This window comes from Neolamprologus multifasciatus, chromosome 8 (genome assembly GCF_963576455.1).
Source record: "Neolamprologus multifasciatus chromosome 8, fNeoMul1.2, whole genome shotgun sequence".
Classification (NCBI taxonomy): domain Eukaryota; kingdom Metazoa; phylum Chordata; class Actinopteri; order Cichliformes; family Cichlidae; genus Neolamprologus; species Neolamprologus multifasciatus.
Window position 1 is genome coordinate 6899127 of NC_140446.1, and position 19466 is coordinate 6918592.

General features: G+C 41.1%; 1 protein-coding gene across 2 annotated transcripts in view; it reads left to right on the forward strand.

Moving 5' to 3' along the window:
• Positions 1-23: 23 nt before the first annotated feature.
• The window catches only part of wnk4a (WNK lysine deficient protein kinase 4a), a 48125-nt gene continuing 28682 nt past the window's right edge, over positions 24-19466 (forward strand). For both annotated transcript variants that reach the window (XM_085171050.1, XM_085171051.1), the window contains exons 1-4: positions 24-914; positions 1175-1816; positions 17939-18111; positions 18525-18745. In XM_085171050.1, coding sequence (XP_085027176.1) covers positions 1202-1816; positions 17939-18111; positions 18525-18745 — 1009 coding nt within the window. In that variant the 5' untranslated portion in view covers positions 24-914; positions 1175-1201. The remainder of the gene's footprint in view (positions 915-1174; positions 1817-17938; positions 18112-18524; positions 18746-19466) is intronic.

The window sequence follows — 19466 nt, forward strand, 5'->3', positions numbered from 1 at the left end:
AGTGTGCAGACGTACAGACTGAAACTGCAGCAATGATGATGTTGTGATCTCCTTGCTGCAGCTGTATTAAAGGACTGCATACTGACATCATGTGCTGTGTGTTCCCGCCTGTGGAGGGATGATACAGCTCCAGTGAACTGAGAATTATGCGTGTGTTTGTGGATAAAACCTTGTATGTTCTCTTGTGGGGCCGGTGGGGCCCAGTGTGGCCTTGGCTGATAATGGTGTCCTGTTTCACGAGCAGCAGCCCCCCCTGTAGGCCAGGCGCGGGTGCGCATCCTACACCTTTAGGCAGCATATCGCTTTCCACAAATGAGGACAGGCTTGGCCAAGTAATAAAATGAATCATCGTTTTTATCTAATTTCATTGGAAACTGAGGAGGAGTTCTTTTGATCAGCGGGGGGCCAGTTGAAAGTGTGGACATTCTGTTCGTCAGCAAGCTTAAAGTGAACCAGCTGAAGAACCTGATCACCAAATTAATACAAAGTGTCATAAAAGGCATCTTATGGATTGTTTCTCAAAAATTTTGAGTCATTCCCACAGTTGAGTTTTGAAGATATTCTTTTAATCGGATAAAACAAATCAAAACTTAATAACACTTGCGGTTCAAAATGATAAATTACCAAACACTCCTCATCTTATTATAATTGCTTCCTCTGGATTGCCCTATTGGCGCGTGAAAGCTGCGAGGGGGCGGAGTTGGAAGCGCGCACTGGGAGCGCACAGGACGAACAACCCTCCGGAGCTTTGTTGATATTGGCAGTTCAGACCTTTCGCAGTAGGTTATGGCAAAGGCTTTCAGAAAGACGAGAAGAAGAAGACGAGAGGACCACACATATCACTTGAAAGAAACTATGCATTAATGTGCGCGGAGCGTTCAAGTGACATGTTTTTTACGCAGTGAATGTGCTGAGTAAGTGTATTTTCCTCACTTTTCTGTGTTTTTTACACGCTTTATCTGTTATATACTTCTAAGGCTGGTTACCACTACAGGCACTACAGTAGTTTACATGTTTCCGCCTATCGTTTCTAATCTTGTTTTCCTTAGATATGACTGTTATTCAGTCTCCAGCCTTTTGTTTTAAAGCCACTGACTTAACTGACATCATGGAAAAGTAACCTGAAATATAAAGTAACGGTGCTCTGCTGTCCTACTGTTATTTCCATATTTAGGCTCCAAATCAGGTTGAACCTGCCACAATGTCTCATGCACAAGTAGAGATACCAGGACGCGGGTTCCCGGGGCTCTCCGTGGATATGACCGACGACTGTTTGTCCCGAGTCCCATCCGTGCTGAGGACGCACGGGCTGGGCGCACGGAGGAACTCCTACGGCCTGCAGAAAATTAGTATGGACATTGATTCTCCCCTGTACAGCGGTGTACTTTCCAAAGCCTTATCGTGGTCTGCAGAAAATATTCTCTCTCTGCCCGAGTCCAGAGCAGAGGAAGAAAAAACAGACGACACCCCGCCGTCCGCGTCTCCGGTTTCCAGCTCCAGCACGTGCCGCCAGGACCCCGACGCCGGGTCCGTCGGTGGCAACTGGAAACCTGTTGCCAGATCCGCTCCTCAGGATCCCAGCTCGGACTCTGAAAACGAACTTCATAATAAACAGCAAAAGATTCTGTCTCGCATCACGTTTGACACTCAGTGGGAGCAGGAAGAAAAGGAGGACGTGGAGACTAAAGCGGTGGCAACATCTCCTGATGGAAGATATCTCAAATTCAACATAGAGATTGGAAGGGGGTCTTTCAAGACCGTCTATAAAGGGCTGGACACAGAGACTACAGTGGAGGTGGCATGGTGTGAGCTACAGGTAGGATGCACACTGGGTCTGGTCACAGCATATTTCCATCTGTGTACAACTTCACACAAACGATGCATTGGTTTCCAGGACTTTTAAATCTACCTTTCCTAAAATGAACACTAGGCCAAGTGTGTAAGCTGATGCTTTTCTTGGTTTCCTGGCCCACTTGCTGCTCTAATTCCTCCCTCAGGGCATCAGGGTTGATGTCAGGCAGCTAATCTACTGTATATTATTCCCCACTGACCTTGAGTTAGTTGTGTCAGGCACTTGCATGGTAAGGCAGGTCATCCTGTTAGCAGTCAGCTCCAAGCTGAGCTACAGTACTCTGCTTGTCATGAATCCCCTCTAATCTCTGTTTTCATTAACAACCAGTGACACTGGGGCTCTCTGAAGGCCTCACGTGACAGCTAAGAACATCTGAAAGGTAATTGATAAAGTTTTTAGGAACATACCAGGAGTGGTTGTGTTAAAAAGTCATTTGCGCTCGGAAATGTGACGTGGGGCTTGCGAGATCAAGTTCTGCTTGGTGGTCTGGCCTCGCAGGGCATAATGCCCACGTGTATCATGTAAACATAAAGTGGCAGGCTTCAGTAAAACTGTAGTAAGTGTCAGTACTTTTTATGCCATAGCATTTGGCGCACAGCCTTGAAACAGCCTGGGCAACAGCTGACACTTCTCTTGCTTACATGGTTTGATAGCACAGTTGTGGATTTAAAGATTAAAACTGTAAGTCCACTCTTAACATTTGCAGTTGTGTGTGTGTGTGTGTGTGACGTGGATGGGTGTCAGTAACTGGCAGCCACACAAGCTTTGAAGTTATGTCCTCATAGCCTTTAAATGTCAAATTAAACCATGTGACAAGAATATTGCACTATATACATGCTGGCAATGTTTACTTTTGTTTTGATTCAAACACACTGGAAGTTTTTTTTTTTAAGATACATCTACATTTAAAAGCACTCTTTATTGAATTTAAAAAAATGCACAGAGCTACTTTTTGTTGTGCAGTTGTTTTCTACAGAAGCCATCGGAGTGCAGATAATAAGAGATTTTATGGGCATGAAGGGAATCTGCCCTTAAGGCTCAAGCTCTAGCACCTTCTGCCTCAGAGCCCACCTGTCTGTCAAGTCACACAACAGGTATCTGTTAACAGGAAGCAGATGGAGAGTCACACAGGCTCCTGCTTGGGGCACAGATGACCCATTACCTGCATCATGCAACACAGGCACTGATGTTTCACATGTTTGAGTCAAATAAACGCAATGGTCCATTGGTTATGTCTGACTTTGTGGTCAGACATAACCCTGATTTTACCTTCTGTGGAGTGAAAAGTACAGCAATCCTTTTTTGTGGCTCTGTGTTGGAAAAAAGCATGCCATTTCATCTCTTTACTTGAGACATGAGTCCAGTTAAGCTCCTTAATCGCTCCTAATAAGCTTAAAGGTGACCACTGTTGATATGGTTACTGCTGTGATAAGTTAACCTCAAAGAGACGGACTCAGATTCAGTCCCATTTCTTAAGTGAAATCACCACCCCGTCCACCCTTGATGCTTAAGTGAAACTCAAAAGCTGAGTGTTGGTGGCTAAACAGAGATCGCTCCTGTAATGTTGACGGAGCAGCAGTGGAAGGTGCGTCACTGCAACTCAGGTAGAAATGCCTTAAGCTCTTTTAACTATGTATTACAGAGCCTGAGCTCTAATCTGCCGGATGTTCTAAGCTGTTCAGAATACAGAACAGGTTTTAAAGCACATCTTGTTATAGAGATCAGAACTTCAATTCATAATTGTCACTGTGACACAGAGATGTGTTCTTTTGTGAATGGTTGGGCTGCATTGTTATGCTGAATGCATTGCAGTCTGGGCGGCGTCTACAGGGAGGCATTGTGCGATCACGTAAAAGGTAAACCAAACATGCCGAACCCTCTATGACATGAGACATTAAAGCCACTGAAAACTTTCGTGTGCTGTCTCTCTTCATAAACCAAATGAAGGCTTGTACTAATACAGAGAAAAGAAGTCACTTACTAGAATCAAAGCTTCCTTAAGCTAACAAAACCCCTGAGAGATATAAACGCTGTGAAATCATACACATGTTTGAGGAAGATCACTAGTTTCAGTGTGTTGGAGCTTTTCTGCTGTTTTCTTGTAGACTTCTTTTTGTATCCAGCGCCAACATTGTAAGTGAGGGCTTTTAATTCCACTCTTTATTATTTAAAAAATGAATGATGTATTGACATTCACAACATTACCAGCCAGTTGAAGCACAGATAAGAAACTTTCATGCAGTTCATAAAGTGTTGTCTATTTACACTTTGTGCTCCAGGAAGCAAAACATCCTCTTATTTTGGTGTTTAATAGTCACGCTTATACAATTTGTTTATATGTTCGTGCTAAACATTTCTGGATCATGTGTTATCAGATTTCCTTTTTAAATTCTCAAACTTCATAATTAATGCTGGGTGAGCTTCAAAAATAAGGAACTGATCAGAATCAGTACTTGATTACTTGCTCTTACGTGATCTTTGCTATTTTGGGTTTAAGATCAAGTGCAAACAGTCAGATATTGCTCATCCTTATCCTTTTGTTCTTCCTAATCACATGTTGTACTGAATACACACACCTTATCAATGCATTTAAAACCGGATGGACGTGGCAAAAATATCACTAACTGATTATATAAGTCTGCTGGCAAGCTGATAAAGTAACACCCAGTGGATGCTGCAGAACATTTTAAAACAAACTGTACCCAAACACTTGTGCCGATTGTTTGGTTATCTTTAGACGCTCAGTTGCATCTGCCACACTTCTCACATTTTTTTCCTCTTCATCCAAATCGCCATTAAAGTCGCCCTCGTAGTTCTTGCATAATGCTAAGCATTGCAAATTTTACAGAATCCTCCACATTTCTGTGCGATCTTGTAAAGTTTTTTCTTTCTTTCTTTCTTTTTTTTAAAGAAAGAAGACTTAGTTTACATCACACCGCAGATGCCCATGAAGCAGGATAAAAAAAACTAGTTCCACTTGTACTTTTGGTCATTTTGTGTATTTGTTAGTGTTGGTGTCTCTGCACTGGTCATTTAGCCTCCAGACCTCTTAATGGCTGCATACATCTCTTTTTTGTCACTTACCTATGGATAAAATAAGAGTTTAAATGCTGCTTGATAATGTTGCTTTGCAGGTGGCAGCTACCTAGCAACTGCTCACCCACAGATAATTCAGGTGCCATATAGGTATTGACCACTGAGCTTTTAAGTTAATACAGAGGAAATGAAAAATTGATGAGCTGTTGTGTGGCCCTCTGTTCCTCCCATTCATATACTGTTCTCACTGCACTGCATTGAGTCAAAAGGAAGAGTTGTTGTTACTGAGTCTAAAATGCATGGATTAATGAGCTTGGAGGTTCAGCACCTCACAAGTGACTGCAACAGCACACTGAGCTACTTAGTAACTGATAGGAATGAGTTCACTGAGGCACATATCCTTTCTGGTGATCCTTTGTAAATGGCATATGTTGCACAATACCTGATCTTATTCAAGGGCAGCACTTTCCAGCAGTTCTCTCCAACCTTGCCCCCTCAGCGTCTCAGGCACTTTTATACGCCTGGTTCATTTTTAAACCTAAACCAACACAGTTTCTGTTATCGTGCAGTGTTTTTTATGAGGGCTGTTATTAATGGAAGGCTGGCCTTAGCACCCACAACCAATTAATACCAGGTCCTCAGATGCATAAATACGGGCTGAAAGACCGTTTTCTGCTGATTAAGAGAAACCAGATCTTTAAAGTTGGTGCACCCTGGAGGTTTTATTGATGGTCACAAACTGTTTAAGAGGATTTGTTTTTCCTCAGCTAATGCTTCTTCTAAAACAAATAAAACTTAATGCTGTTGAAGCATGTAGATTGGGCTGTTATTAACCATTTCTTTAGTGGTTTTTACCCATTATAAACTGGTAGTTTTCATACAGAAAACTACAGAATGCTCACACAGGCTAGCTTGTCCAGTGTTTTTCCAGATATAAACAATGAATTCAGTAAAACATGCACAACTAATGAATTGATATTGAAAATAACTGCCTGTTGTTTCAGCGCTTTATTTCGTTTGCCGCTAGTAAACATAGTTCCTGTGTCTAGGTGCAAAAAAAAGGAGGGTAGATTGTAGCGATGGAAGATTTACATCAGCCGAGTTGTAGTAAGACCTGGAAGCTTACTGAAGCAGTGAAACTGGGCTCTTGGTGTGGTGTTTACGTTTTAGCTCAGAGTTTTAATACTCATATCGAAGTAGCAGATTTAATTAAAGTTGTAAAACCTTATTAATGTCTTGCTACTGTGTCCGTATAGTTATGAGGCTAAACAAAAAGGCATAAATCTAGTTTGGCACGCCCCAAGATTTCTGCTGCCCGCCTCTGTCTCTCACTCATGCTAGCCTGGGTTTCATAGTATAAGCCTGGCTGTGTAACTTTTATCTGAATGTGGCTAGTGTCCACTGACAAGCCATGGGCTTCCTATCAGCTCTACTGTAGCCAACATCAACATGGTCTTTGCTTGTAAGGCCCAAAGCGCACCCAAAATCAGCTTATCAGGGCGAGCCAATGTTCTGTGAGGAGAAAGTTAAGAAGGCGCACAGCGATAGCCTACATGTACACATGACATCACGTCATTTTGACGTGGGGCCCGCTGTTTGTTTTTTTCCTTTACTGACCACATTGGTCACCTGTGAAATTTGTACTGTACTGAATGTGCACGTCTTGGTGATTGCTCTGCAAGATACAGCTTGTCTGTATCATTCAGAATACTGACAGCACTGTGCCTAGATAGCAGCGTCTCATTGGCAGGTTAGTGAGGGTGGATACTGTAGCTACAAGCAGAGGCAGCATGAGGCTCTTTGTTTAGGGGCTTTGAGCCCAGGGCCATTGGGTGTGTTTGTTTGTTTACACTGGAAACCATAGTTCTTGTGTAGGTATAAAGGTGAGCGTGTGTTACTGTACCATGGACCTGTCACTCACCTAATCCACACACAAAGAGACTGCTTATTGATGCTTTCTTACACATGAGTTCCAGAAGTAGGACCCGCTTGATTAAATAATAGTTTAACTTTGTAATCCACAGTTATACGTTTAATCTTAGATACTAATCAAAAGTTTGGGAGTGTTAAAAGTCTTCTTGTTCATCAAAGAAAATCATATTAAATATTATCTAATACAGAAGAAACTGATCAGAAATCTTACTTTTAAAGACTCATGTTTTTTTAATGGAATGGGGAAGAACCCAGGTCGGACCCACACACTGGAGAGATTACATCTCTCAGAAGGCTTGGGAACACCTCGGTGTTTCCCCCCAGAAACATTAGAGGTGGTGGGCAAAGAGAGGGAGGTCTGGGCATCTCCTGCTCAGATTGGTGCCCAATAACCAACAGTTGTTTTTGTACAACAGTGTGTACTATTCCCTTTACAAACCAGCATAATTCATCTCTGACCAGTTAATGAAGCAGTTACTTGCAGTGTTTAGTGTTCAGCTGTAAGTTGGCTGTTTTGTAAACTAGAAAAAGCTGTTTCTTCACGCTCAGTTGTGCACTGCGGTCTCATATTTGTCCTTTTTATGTTGGCTAGTCTTCCAGTTCTGTGAAGGGAGTAGTACACTCAGTGGTTTTGAAATCCTCAGGTTTTTGGCAGTTTCCCACTTTATGAAATAGTTTTTATCTTTTAGGAATCTTTTCAGTATTTATGTCAACATTCATGATAAATGAAACATAAAACAAGGACCACAGTCCTTTGAGTCGTAGTTACAGAAGGGAAATCAAGCTCAAATGCACACATTACATGTGAAATGCATTCAGAGATAGGTCACACAATCTTATTGTTACCAGTTACTCAGTTTTGGTAACAATGTAAACAGCATTTCAACAATAATGCTTTTACAATAACCACAGACTCCGTAGGTTTTGATTAACACAAAGGATAATAGATAAGATTATATTAATGTCTTGAGATGTTCAGTTATTATATGTACCTCTGCCAGACACAGACTGGAAACACCAAGTGGAAAGAACAGATTAGAAACTGGTTTTCCGTCCTCGAGATGTTGAGATGAAATTTGCGTGCTAAAATGTGCCACTGGCAAACGCTCTGTATCTGCTGAGTCATTGCTTTTATTATTTTTCCTCAGTGAATCAATTCTTCATGTGAGAGATTTCAGTAAGTAGTCCAGGTTTGTTTAAAGTTTTCCAACTTCCAGTAATAGTGCTCTGGTAACCTATATTTTATACAATCACTTGCTCCGCTTCACGTTTTTCACGTGCGGCTCAATGGAAAGCTTGTTTCCTGGTATTGGGTTTATCCCGTGAGATCCCTTTAAAATGACACCGGTAACCGCTCCTCTAAAGGAATCTTTTGTGTTTACAGTAATCACATTGTCTTGAGCATGAGTATATTTTCCCTCTTATCTTCTGTGCTTTGAATACATATTGATGGGCCGCAACATTAAAGCTGCTGACAGGTGAAGTCAATAATATTGATCATCTCCTTACAATGCAATGTTCTGTTGGGAAACCTTGACTTCTGCCATGCATGGGGATGATGCTTTAACATGAACCATCTAGCTAAACATTATATCCCAAGCAACCTCCCCCAACCCCTGAGACAGCTCTCCCTGACGGCTTCAACCTCACCCAGCAGGACAATATGCTCCAACCTGCCAAAGCTGCTCAGGTCAAAGAGCCTAAAGCTTAATGAATACTTCTGCACTGAATCTGCATACTGTCTCTATAGCTTCTCAGTCATCCAGGTCATTGCAGTCTTAAGCGCTTAAGTTGAAAGAAACTGGACTTCTCTTTTCGTTTTTGCAGATAGCCTATCATCCACCTGTAACGCAGTCTTGAGATCCGTTCTCAGGTGTTTGACTCACACTTTGACCTTTAATAACGTATTATGATAGCAGGGTGTCGGCACTATCTAACAATTCACACCTTAGCTCATGATGACTCAAGGTTACAGGTAGGTCAGAGGAATGCGTAGAAGGAAACATTGGTACTGAACAGGTCGATCATAGTCGTTGCGAGTCTCCTTGAGGTGGCCTCTGGTTATTTTTCTAGGTAGGTGCAGAGTGCAATCTATGCCTAAGGTGTGGAAGTATAAATCCTGCCTAACGTGTTGGCCTGGCTTTCAAACTCACCTCTATACAATCCAGTGTTGGCATTCTATGATTCTGTGTTCATTACCCAATATGGGTCAGAGCTCCCAAGGGAAGTTCCTACACAATGTCAGGCAGATTGTATTAATATGGCTTGTCAGTGTATTCCAGTGATGCTCGTGTGCTTTTGTTGAACTAGCCTGTGCGCGCCCAGATTAGCCTCTTTTTTTTTAGCTGCATATCAAAACTGGTCCCAAGTTAATTTGTATCACTTTTAAAGTGTCTGCGCATGACACTGGGCAGCAACTGCAATTATGCAGGCTAACTGCATGAGATACTGTGTAAGATGGGCTTGCAAAAATCTTGGTCGCGATCTGTGTCAGGTGGAACGAGATCTGTTTCTTTAGATAATGTCCCATAAAGACAAAATATACTTTGTCATAACTCTGGTTGGGAATTATTCATCAGATTGATGATCATCCTAGGTGTCCATATTTTCATATTTTCTGGTCCATATTTTCCTCTCCTGGCCAAAGTTCTGGTTTAAAAATGGCAGCGGGCTTGTCTCACATTACTAGGAGTGCTGTTTTGCTCTAAGATACTTTTCAAATGCCACTAGTGTCCATTTCTGTTGAAAGGGATTTTCTTTGTCATCCACCACCAAGTGCTTGCTCATAGGAGGAACACCTGATCTCTGGGGATCACTCATTAATATTTGTAAGGTCTTTACCTTAAATATAAACACAACAATAATTTCTGTAATCTTTTTCTGAACTTTTTGGCTGTTTCAGTACAAACTTTATCTCACGATTATTGACATTTGCCAAAGATATAATAAGAACAGTATACAGGGGCTTTCAGAAAAATAAACCCAGCAGTAGCTCCACTCTGGAAAATGTCTTTCCTTCTCGGTATTTTCAGTATTGACAGTGTTTGAGTTTACAGCCGTTCCTTTGGTGGTGAATTTAGTCACCCTCCAGCTTGGGCCCCAAAGAGGCCTGGGTCTTGCTTCCTAAACAAACTAAAGACCTCAAGCTTTAAAAGCTGTTGGGGCTCCGAGGCCACAGTTGGTAAGGGAAAGAGGCTGCTTCACGAGGTCACCCCTTGGCGTTTCTGAACTGACCGTGTGTGTTTGAGTGTGCAGGACTGAGGTGTCAGGGGTGTAAATGTACCCTAAGTTGTTACGTGAGGTTTGGCATGAATTGGCCAATGTGGTGTACAGTAATGGCTCTCTCTGTCTTAGAGCCTGGCACCTTTCAATACTGATCAGCAAACACTGTAATTTGTTTTCTCAATCCCCCTCCTCCAGATGGAACTGGTAGTGCTATTTTAAATCCCATTTATCTCTAAGCTATGTGGGTTTCTAAAGTTGGTGCTCACATTCAGGCTTAGGTATGAGTGTGTTGGACACAGTTGAACAGCTAGTCAAAGATTTATTAATCTTTCATACTGTTAGCTTCCCGTTATACGGCACCACTTGCATACCGTCACTTTGTAAACTGTATCCGGTGCTAGTTGCCAGTGGCACTTGATAGCAGACCCGTGTTTTAAGTGTAACACTATGCTTCTGAACCTCCTGCAGCCAGACTTAAAGTGGACCAAACATACCATCTGTATACAGCACGTGCTTCATATTTTGCTTCACTTGTCAGTAAGACATTTGGAATTTCGGGTGATATGTGAGGGTTTTTATCAGCTTTAACATCACAAAAACTAATAATAAAAAAGAGAAACATCCTGGGATGAAAGCACCTTTGCTCTGCTTTGCTGCACAGCCCTGGGTCATAACTTTAAAGGGCTTTACTCCAACACCCTCTCAGGTGATCTCTGTCAAATGAGTTTTCCAAGAAAGCTTAGCATATTGTCTCACTTGGAGTTGGTGTGCGTGGAGTGTTTTTGCATTAGAGCTTTTTGTTTTATCCACAGAAAATTATTCTTGATGGGTACTCCTCGTGATTGTCCTGGGGGAGTCACGTGATGCAATAAATGTCAGGTTGTGTGAATAAATCATGACCAAGGCAGGGGTAAAAATATGTGTATTTATGCTTAATGAGTTACAAAGATTTTACACAACATCCATAAGAATTACTTGGAGCTTGCCAGGTTCCAAATAATCCCTTTATCTCTTCCAGCATGACAATTGATTGTCTTCACCAAGAAAACATCAGTAGACTGTTGGGCAGCTCGCACTCTGTGAAAGAGGTGCTGCATGTCCAAACCTGTTGACCCCTTAATTAATGATTTACTAACCTTTATACCTGCAGAGTTTATGCATTATTTCTAATAGGACCTTCTACAACCTGGCAGCTCGAACACCGTTTCTATGAATAAACGGTGAATGGATAATTACTCATTAATCACAGGAAATCGATTAGTCACAGCTTATAAACTTTTTCAAAGTGAAATCAAACAATCTTTAAGGTAATTTTCTTGTACTTGCATCCAATATTAAGCAACTTAAGATGTCATTTTTATAATCCATGCTGAATAGTTGGGAGGAGTTGGCTTGATTAGGTTTAAACCAGGCATAGAATCGGGCGGGTTCACATAATGTTATAGCAGTGTTGTCGATTTCTGTGAAAAACGTTACTGTAAAAACTGGTTTAAGGAATTCACCCTGGAGTAACGAGCCTTTAAAGCCTGTCACATATGTATTGTCATGAACTTGCTGAAGCCTGTAGTGTGTCAGTTACAGCCTGGTTATAATTATTGCAAATGTTTTTGAGCAATTACTGCTGAGAGAATTCCTGTAATGAGAACCAAGGGTTTGGTGGGAACATCCAATGTGGTTGGAGCTTCTCTGCATTTTAGGTATTGTGTGAAGATTATCTGCAGCATTTGTTTTTCCAAATGAAGATGCGTGCAGGAGCATTTTTTGGAGTTTTTGGATGGAAATCACCAGAAATTATTTTTGTGCTTTTTAGTTTTAGCACTCATATTAAAAAGGCCGAAAGTGGAATTCAAACGCAGTCAAAAATAATTATGTAAACTTTGTTTGTTATATTTCTGTTGTCCCAAGAGGCACAAAAGCAAAGTACTGATAAAAAGAATGATAGAAGCTGTAACTGAGAGCCTCGCTGTCATGAGATGTACTCTACAGATAATTGTTTTTGACTGCCACAGTTGTCCGGCCAGTTGACTCGGTTTAATCAGGTTTCAAAGCCCACAGATTCGCCTTGGCTCTTTGGAGGTAGAAGATATATCTTTGACGGCTTAGGATAGGCTGTCGAGTCTACTGCAGTTTACAATAATGGCCTTAGCTGTGCAGACCGAGGAGCTGCCTGTAAACCAAAATGCAAGTACACAAATTTTAGTTACCTTTCTTAAACTCAAGTACTTTAATCTGTACATCTTGCTAGTACCAGGCTGGACCTCCTTTATTTAGCCTTCAAAATTGCCTTAATTTATTGTGGCATAAATTCAACAAACATATTGATGTTATGTGGAAACATATTGGGCCATATGGACACATTAGCATCACTCAGTTCCAACCATGCCACCTTTTCTCCATACCTTGGTTGTAAAGAGTGGTTATTGGTGTTGTGTTGTGTTGCTGTCCTATGAGTTTAAAGCAGTGTGGCCTTTCTTTTGCCACTAACTTGATATTTATCAGGAGAAAGAGATAAGTCTTTCTCCTGATAAAGACTCTCATGTCATTATGAAGTACAAAAAGCTAAAAAAAATAAAATAAAAATAGAATTTGTGTGACCCATAAGTAAACCTTTTCTACTCCTTTAGTCTCATTTGGAGTCATCGAGTTGAACTATTTGGCTTTATTTTTAAGGCAGTTCTCTTCCAAGTTGCAACTTTCAGGCATCTTGTGATCTTTCAGTGATTCAATGTGTTTCCTGTGGAGGACAAAGTGTTTGTTCCCTTTACACTCATCATACTATTAGACAGAACAGCTATTATATTGTGCACTGTGGTATTTCCAAACATCCTTTCCTTGCAGAGTTATTTCATCTGATAGGAGTCAGAGTGTCCTTCCATCTGTTTTTCTTGACCTGAGATTGTTCAGATATCAACTGAAAGGTGATACAGCTCAAAATGATCCTCAGGTTACTGCATAAACACCAGCCAAGTTTACAAGCCATGAACATGACGTCGTTTAATAACTACTGATCGTCCATATTCACATTTACTGTGCTGGCATTTTCAAAAGTTTCTAATTGAAGTTTAAGGAACTACTTACTTACAAGCTGCCAACAGAAAATGATAGAGCCAATCAAAGATGTAACGTGCAAGGAAAAGTTCCCCATCTGTGTAACTGTGACGCAATGCTCCGCCTAAAGGGCAAGAGGACTAACCCTTTAAAAGAAGTCTCAGAGAAGGCGCAGGATGGTACTATATATGCAGAGCAGTTTCTAGAAGACTGACGTTTTAATGAGTTACTAAAAGCAAACACCAGATAGGTTAAGAGATGTCAAGAATACCAAAGTCAACAGGCGATAAAAGATCTCCCAGCTTGCAAACAAACATAGCCTTGTAGTAGAGGTAGAGGTCGAATCGACCAAGTCGGTATCCTATAAACCAAATCCAACCAATAAGGTGAACTCAATTCGGCTCAGTAATTTTTTTTTTAAATCTCTCCATAAACTGCTACTGGTAATAGTAGATGTTACACTTGGGTCTTAATTGTGACCACTTGGGGAAATTAACTGCCCACCGCTGCTATAAACAGTGTCACCACATGTAAAAGTAGTTTTTCAAGTTTTCAAGTTTCAAATTTTATGCATTTCACTATAAAGTGAAATGCATAAAATTTTATAAGATAACAGTATCAGCGTCAAAATTAACCCTAAAATGCAATATGATGTTGAAAGTGTCTGAGCAGCACTGGCAAAGACTTTATGACAGGCAGCTTTTCATGATTAAAACACATAAGAGATAGTGTAATCCTGTATCTAATTAGCGGGCGCCACAAGTCGATTCAGGCTCTCAGAAGGAGAGCAGCAGTCAGAGGCTGGTTTGACTCCCCAATCCTTATGAGATTAATGGCTAACCTCCCTCTGCCCGCTCCATTTACAGACCATGTCAGGTTTTTTTGGAAAGAGCACACTGCCGCTTTAGTTCTCACCTGCAAACATCTAAATGTGACCCTGTGCCAGTGCAGGTGCCTACGTGCGTGTTTATTCAAACTGTATGTCAGTCAAGGGGAGGGCATGTCAGTTTCAGTGCTGTGAGGTCAGACTTTTTTCCCACGTTGCCTTTGACCTCAATCCTCACTTTTGGCAAGTCGGTCATCACGGTCTCCGATAGACACTAGTTTGTTAATTCTGCAACTGCGCAGGTTCTCTTCCTGTCGTTAAAGGGTCAAGACAAACTCTGGTTTTTATCTGCTGGGCGCCTCACTGTCAGCGTCACAGGACACAGGAGTTATTGCCTGTTAGCGTCACTTTAAATAATAACTTAATGACAGGAAGAGGAGGGAAAACTTGCCTTAGTCCCAAAGTGGGTTTACACAGAGTTTAAGATAAGATAGGATACACATTATTTGTCCCAGAGTCGGGAAATTCCTTTGTTACCGCAGTTTAAATTGACTTAACCACAACAAATATAAAATAAAGAGTATGTAGCTCAATAAAATTGAATACAATATGATCAAAATATTATATCAATAAGGTGAACTACTGTTATAGCTAATGTTACTATTCTTATTATTCTACAACTGAACTTTTCTACTAATAATCAGTTAATCTTTCCCTTCTTTTAACTGATGAGTTATTTGTTTGGTTTACAAATTTAAATAGTTAGCGCTAGAAAATCGCAGACTGCAGTTTGTTCTTGCGCCAACATATTAAAACCCAAATTCTTCCAGTTAAACTTTAATTTCTTGACAGAAAACAACAAAAAAATCATGTTAAAATATGGAGCTAGCAATTATTTGGCAAGAGATTATGTTTAACTTATGAAAAGACGATGTCGACAGAGGAGATTCGTGGATGGAGTAAAGGAGGACATACAGAGGGTTGGTGTGACACATCATCTGCTGTGGTGACCCCTAAAGGGAGCAGCTGAAGAGCAGCAGTTCAAGAAGATTGATCATGCGGCATTTAAAACCAGTGGGTGATGTTAGAATCCATTGTTTACTACAGGGTTTGGTAATGGCTTACTGCATTACCTAATTAAAAGCAACCATTATTATTACACTGTGCCTAAAGGTCTGTCATTGAATAATCACAAAATAAACTCCTGACTGATTTAGAATTTAGTTCTATTTTTGCAGGAGAAATGAACTGAAAAGTCAGTTGAAACCTTTAAGACGCATTCCTGCAGGCTATACGTAGTGAGACTGAATTCTTTCTTCTTTTTTTTACTTGCCCTACTTTTCACTCTGCATTTAGTTAAGATTCCTGCGGATGCTGCAGTCCATCTGCATTGACTGGAATTTCCCCCCCATACTTTCTGCGCCTGTTTAAATGCACACAGTTCATTCCTGTAAGTCAGAGTATGCACTGCACACCACCTGGTTTGGTGCAAATGTTGGCTGACATGCCGTGTCCATGTCCCTGTTCTCATAATAGGGGCGCTGACAGGGACTTCTTAATACCCCTGCCTCCTCTACCATCAACACTGCTTATATAACTCCACTTATGTGGCTCTGAACTGAAGTATTTCCAACCCCAACCATTGCAGACCCCCAACTTAACACAAACACACCTCTGAGTGGCTAAGAATAAATCATCTAGCTGGAAGAGGCTGCAGTAGAAGAAACACTTTTGCAGAGGCATGCTCACACACCTCTGACTCTGAGGTTGTTTTATTGATATACCCACTTGTCCTTTCAAAATGGAGATTATTTGTTTTTGTTGTTGCTCCCCCCTGCATCGCTTTCTCTGGTGTTATGCAACCTATGTTGGCCTCAATTCTCAGAGAGGGGAGGTGGAAGAAAGAGAGAGTGAGAGGTTTAGGGCAGATGCAGGCCTGCTAATATACCATGGAAAAGTTGGATAGAGGCCCTGCAGAATGGGGGGTATCTTCTTTAGGAAATGCCAGAGGGCGTGTAACAAAAACGGGCTACAGTTGTCTGTAATAATAAAATGAATATTCCTGCTTATGAAGTTATACTCTGATCAAACAGCCGCTGCCCTAATGAGGAAACGGTTGGAGTAAAACCAAAACATAATGGAACACGATCGGTTTTCAATTCCTCTGTTAGTCACAGCTTAAGTGAATGTCTTTACTGGGAGGAGGTGTTGTTAAGTCACCCTGAAATTGGCCAGTATCAACAACAGTGTAATTAGATGATTGCACTGCAGTGTTAATGCAGCTCATAATTTGCTTTTCTTGTCTCCATCTGCAGCTAATTTTCCCCTACATTGTTCAGTTATTGGCTTTTTAAATGAACAATGGTTGCTTTAATTAGAGGACGGGTTTGGAGGAGTCACGTGAAGTAATCACCCATTATCGGTGCCGCTAAGTTTGGCAGCTCACATTTTTCTGAACGCTGTATTTCACAGTTGCTACAGCAAGATTTTGGTTTTCCAAGAAGGCCTGCATTTTACGCTGTTGTCATTTGCAGCCGTGCCATCTTGCTTGCCAAGCTGTAGTAAATCTTGTGGTTTTGAGGGCGTCCGGGACTCCAAGTGGCTAGACTGCGTGCCACAAGTTGCCCCGCCTCTGTCCTGCAAACAGCTTTCTTTTCTTTGCACAGGTGACTCTCTGCAGGAGAGTTATCTGATGTTGTCATCTTGGATACATAAATATCCAGATGCACATCAAACCGTACACTCATTGACTCGCCCTGGCTCATGCAAGCTGCAAACATGCCATAATTTGTATCATGTTGCATATTTTCCCTTATTTTCAGAGCACATAATCCCATTACGGCTCTAAACCTCAGTGTCCATAAAGCTAATTTAAGTGTAGCCATCAAAAATTAGCTTAAAATTGAAGTGACTTACTCTTATTTGCTTAATAGCTTTTTTGAATGCAGTTCTAACTATTCCTTTTGACCCTTACGCCAAGATGTTTTTCTTTTATGCAAAGCTTTTAGTGTTTCTGACAGAGCTCTTTTTATATGAGGAATAAGCTGCAGCCTGTCCTCACATCATAAACTGATCACTGTTGACCTAAAAGTAATTCACTTGGTCAGAGGTCTCCTTTGTGTTTCGCCTTTGAGCTCAGAGCCACATACTCGGGCTGCTGGTGTAATATGACAGTTTGACAGGTGACTGACGCAGGTAAGAGTAGCGTTTCGTTGTGTGACATCAGACTGTGCAGTTCTTCAGACAGTCTGCCTCCTGTGTTGATAGCTCAGCATTAGCCTCGCTGGGAAAACGTCGAGAGGAGGGAGACAGCAGTGGTCAAGCTGATTGTAAGCATAAACACATGTAGAGCTTTTTTTTTTTCCCCAGAAATCTACCTCAATGCAGAATTCATGGTCCTGAAGTCTCTTGGGAGTTTTCCACCAACCGCCCACCGCAGGCAGAGTTACTCCACCAGTCGCTAAATTGGGCCATTCATCCAGAAGGAAGCACAAAAATGTCTTTGTTTGTCCGATGTGATTGCTGTGTTTGGTTCAGTGCAGTTTTACACAGTTTTAAGAAACTTCCTCTGTAAATTTTTAAAGTCAGAGCTCCTCTCATTGGAAAATAAATGTTGTTATGCAACTGGGGGGTCACCCAGATGGACGAACCTGTGGTTTCCAATCCCACAGTGAGCTCATTAGCTAAAGTAACAGTGATTTATCAGATCGCTCCCATGCATTTGTATTTGCTGTGTTTATTGCTGCCAACTTATGTAATCAAACAAAACCCTGACAAGACCAGAGCATGTGCACGTTAAAAATTTACTACAGCTACAACTCAACCATCAACACAACTGCTTTTTTATGGCAAAGCAATCTTACCCCACTTAGTCATGGTTGTAAAGCTTTCAATCGTTTTACATGATCAGCAGATTTTAAGTCTTTTTTTTTTTTAATGTTCATATCCTGAAGGTGGTCAACATATTGGTGTCTTAAAAGTGCTCAATATTAATAAATACCTATAAACTTTTTTTATAGACTCGCAAGTTAACCAAGGCAGAGCGTCAGCGTTTCAGCGAGGAGGTGGAGATGCTAAAAGGGCTGCAGCATCCGAACATTGTGCGCTTCCACGACTCCTGGAAGTCGACAATGAAGGGCCATAAGTGCATCATCCTGGTGACTGAACTCATGACCTCAGGCACGCTCAAGACGTGAGTCCCTGTGTCCAGTTCCACTTTTGAATTAAACTGCAGATTTGCATGTGTATATGCATATAAAAGACTGCAGTTTATGTATAGATCAAAGTCCCCAAACCTAAAAACGGTTCATTTTTGTCTCAAGTAGCTGATGCTCTGTTTCTAAATGAAACTTGCCAAGTCTCGCATACCAAAAAGGATATTTGTGTCATGTTTGACAACTTCTCCTTTAAGTAATGATGAAAGCTCTACTTTGGAAACAATGTTCTAGGAGAGAATTCAAGAAACTCACTCATTTTAAAACTTCCTCTTGGCTGTCAAAATAAGAGATTAATTATTTTGTAGCACTTAAAAGCTTCCTTTTCTTTCCGTGTTTTGATATGTTTGGACTGATTCTTATCCTCTCTTTTTTTTTGTTTTCTTTTTAGGTACTTGAAGAGGTTCAAAGAGATGAAGCTGAAGCTGCTCCAGCGCTGGAGTCGTCAGATCCTGAAAGGGCTGCACTTCCTGCACACACGCACTCCTCCCATCATCCACCGGGATCTCAAATGTGATAATATCTTCATCACTGGCCCCACAGGCTCTGTCAAGATTGGAGATCTGGGGCTGGCCACTCTCAAAAGTGCCTCTTTTGCTAAAAGTGTCATTGGTAAGTGTTAATTTAGTCTGTGTTTACCCTGCTAGACGAAAGAAATGGCATCCAGAGCACAATTTATCGGTTAATAATGATCTGAAAATATCATTTTATATGCAAAATGCCCTAAAATGGTCTTGAAATGGTGGGAAAATCCAATGGCATTTTACAGGCCTTGCATTTGTGTAAACGCCCTCCTGTTTCTGCTTACTCTTATTTCCTCTGTACTCATACTACCATGAATGCCTCTGTTTAAATTCCTGTCTGCGTTTTTAAATGCAGCATCATTAACCAAATGGCTTCTAATTTCACCTGGAACTTGCCCTTCCCATCACTTGCATCCAGGGAGTGCCAGCCGTCACGTGCACGATAATAACTTGTTGATTTTTGTTGAAAGTGGCACTGATTTTAAATCATTTGGTCCAAATCAAACACAGTATGTTGGGGTATTTTAACAAGAGGAACATTTTTTAACCTTTTTATCAGCAAACAACATTAACAAGATTTTTTCTGCTGTTGGCTGTAATGATTAGTCAGACTATAACTTTGGGCCAGAGTAAAGGACCTCAAGAGCTATATGCTAGTAATACCTGCTTTTCATGCAATGCCAAAATCTAAATATCTGCAAAACAAATGACATTTCCATCAGCATCCATTAACTGTACTGTCTACTTGGTGCTAATTAGCAAATGATGGCATGCTAATGGGCTAAAGGCCATAAAAAATGTAAATTATA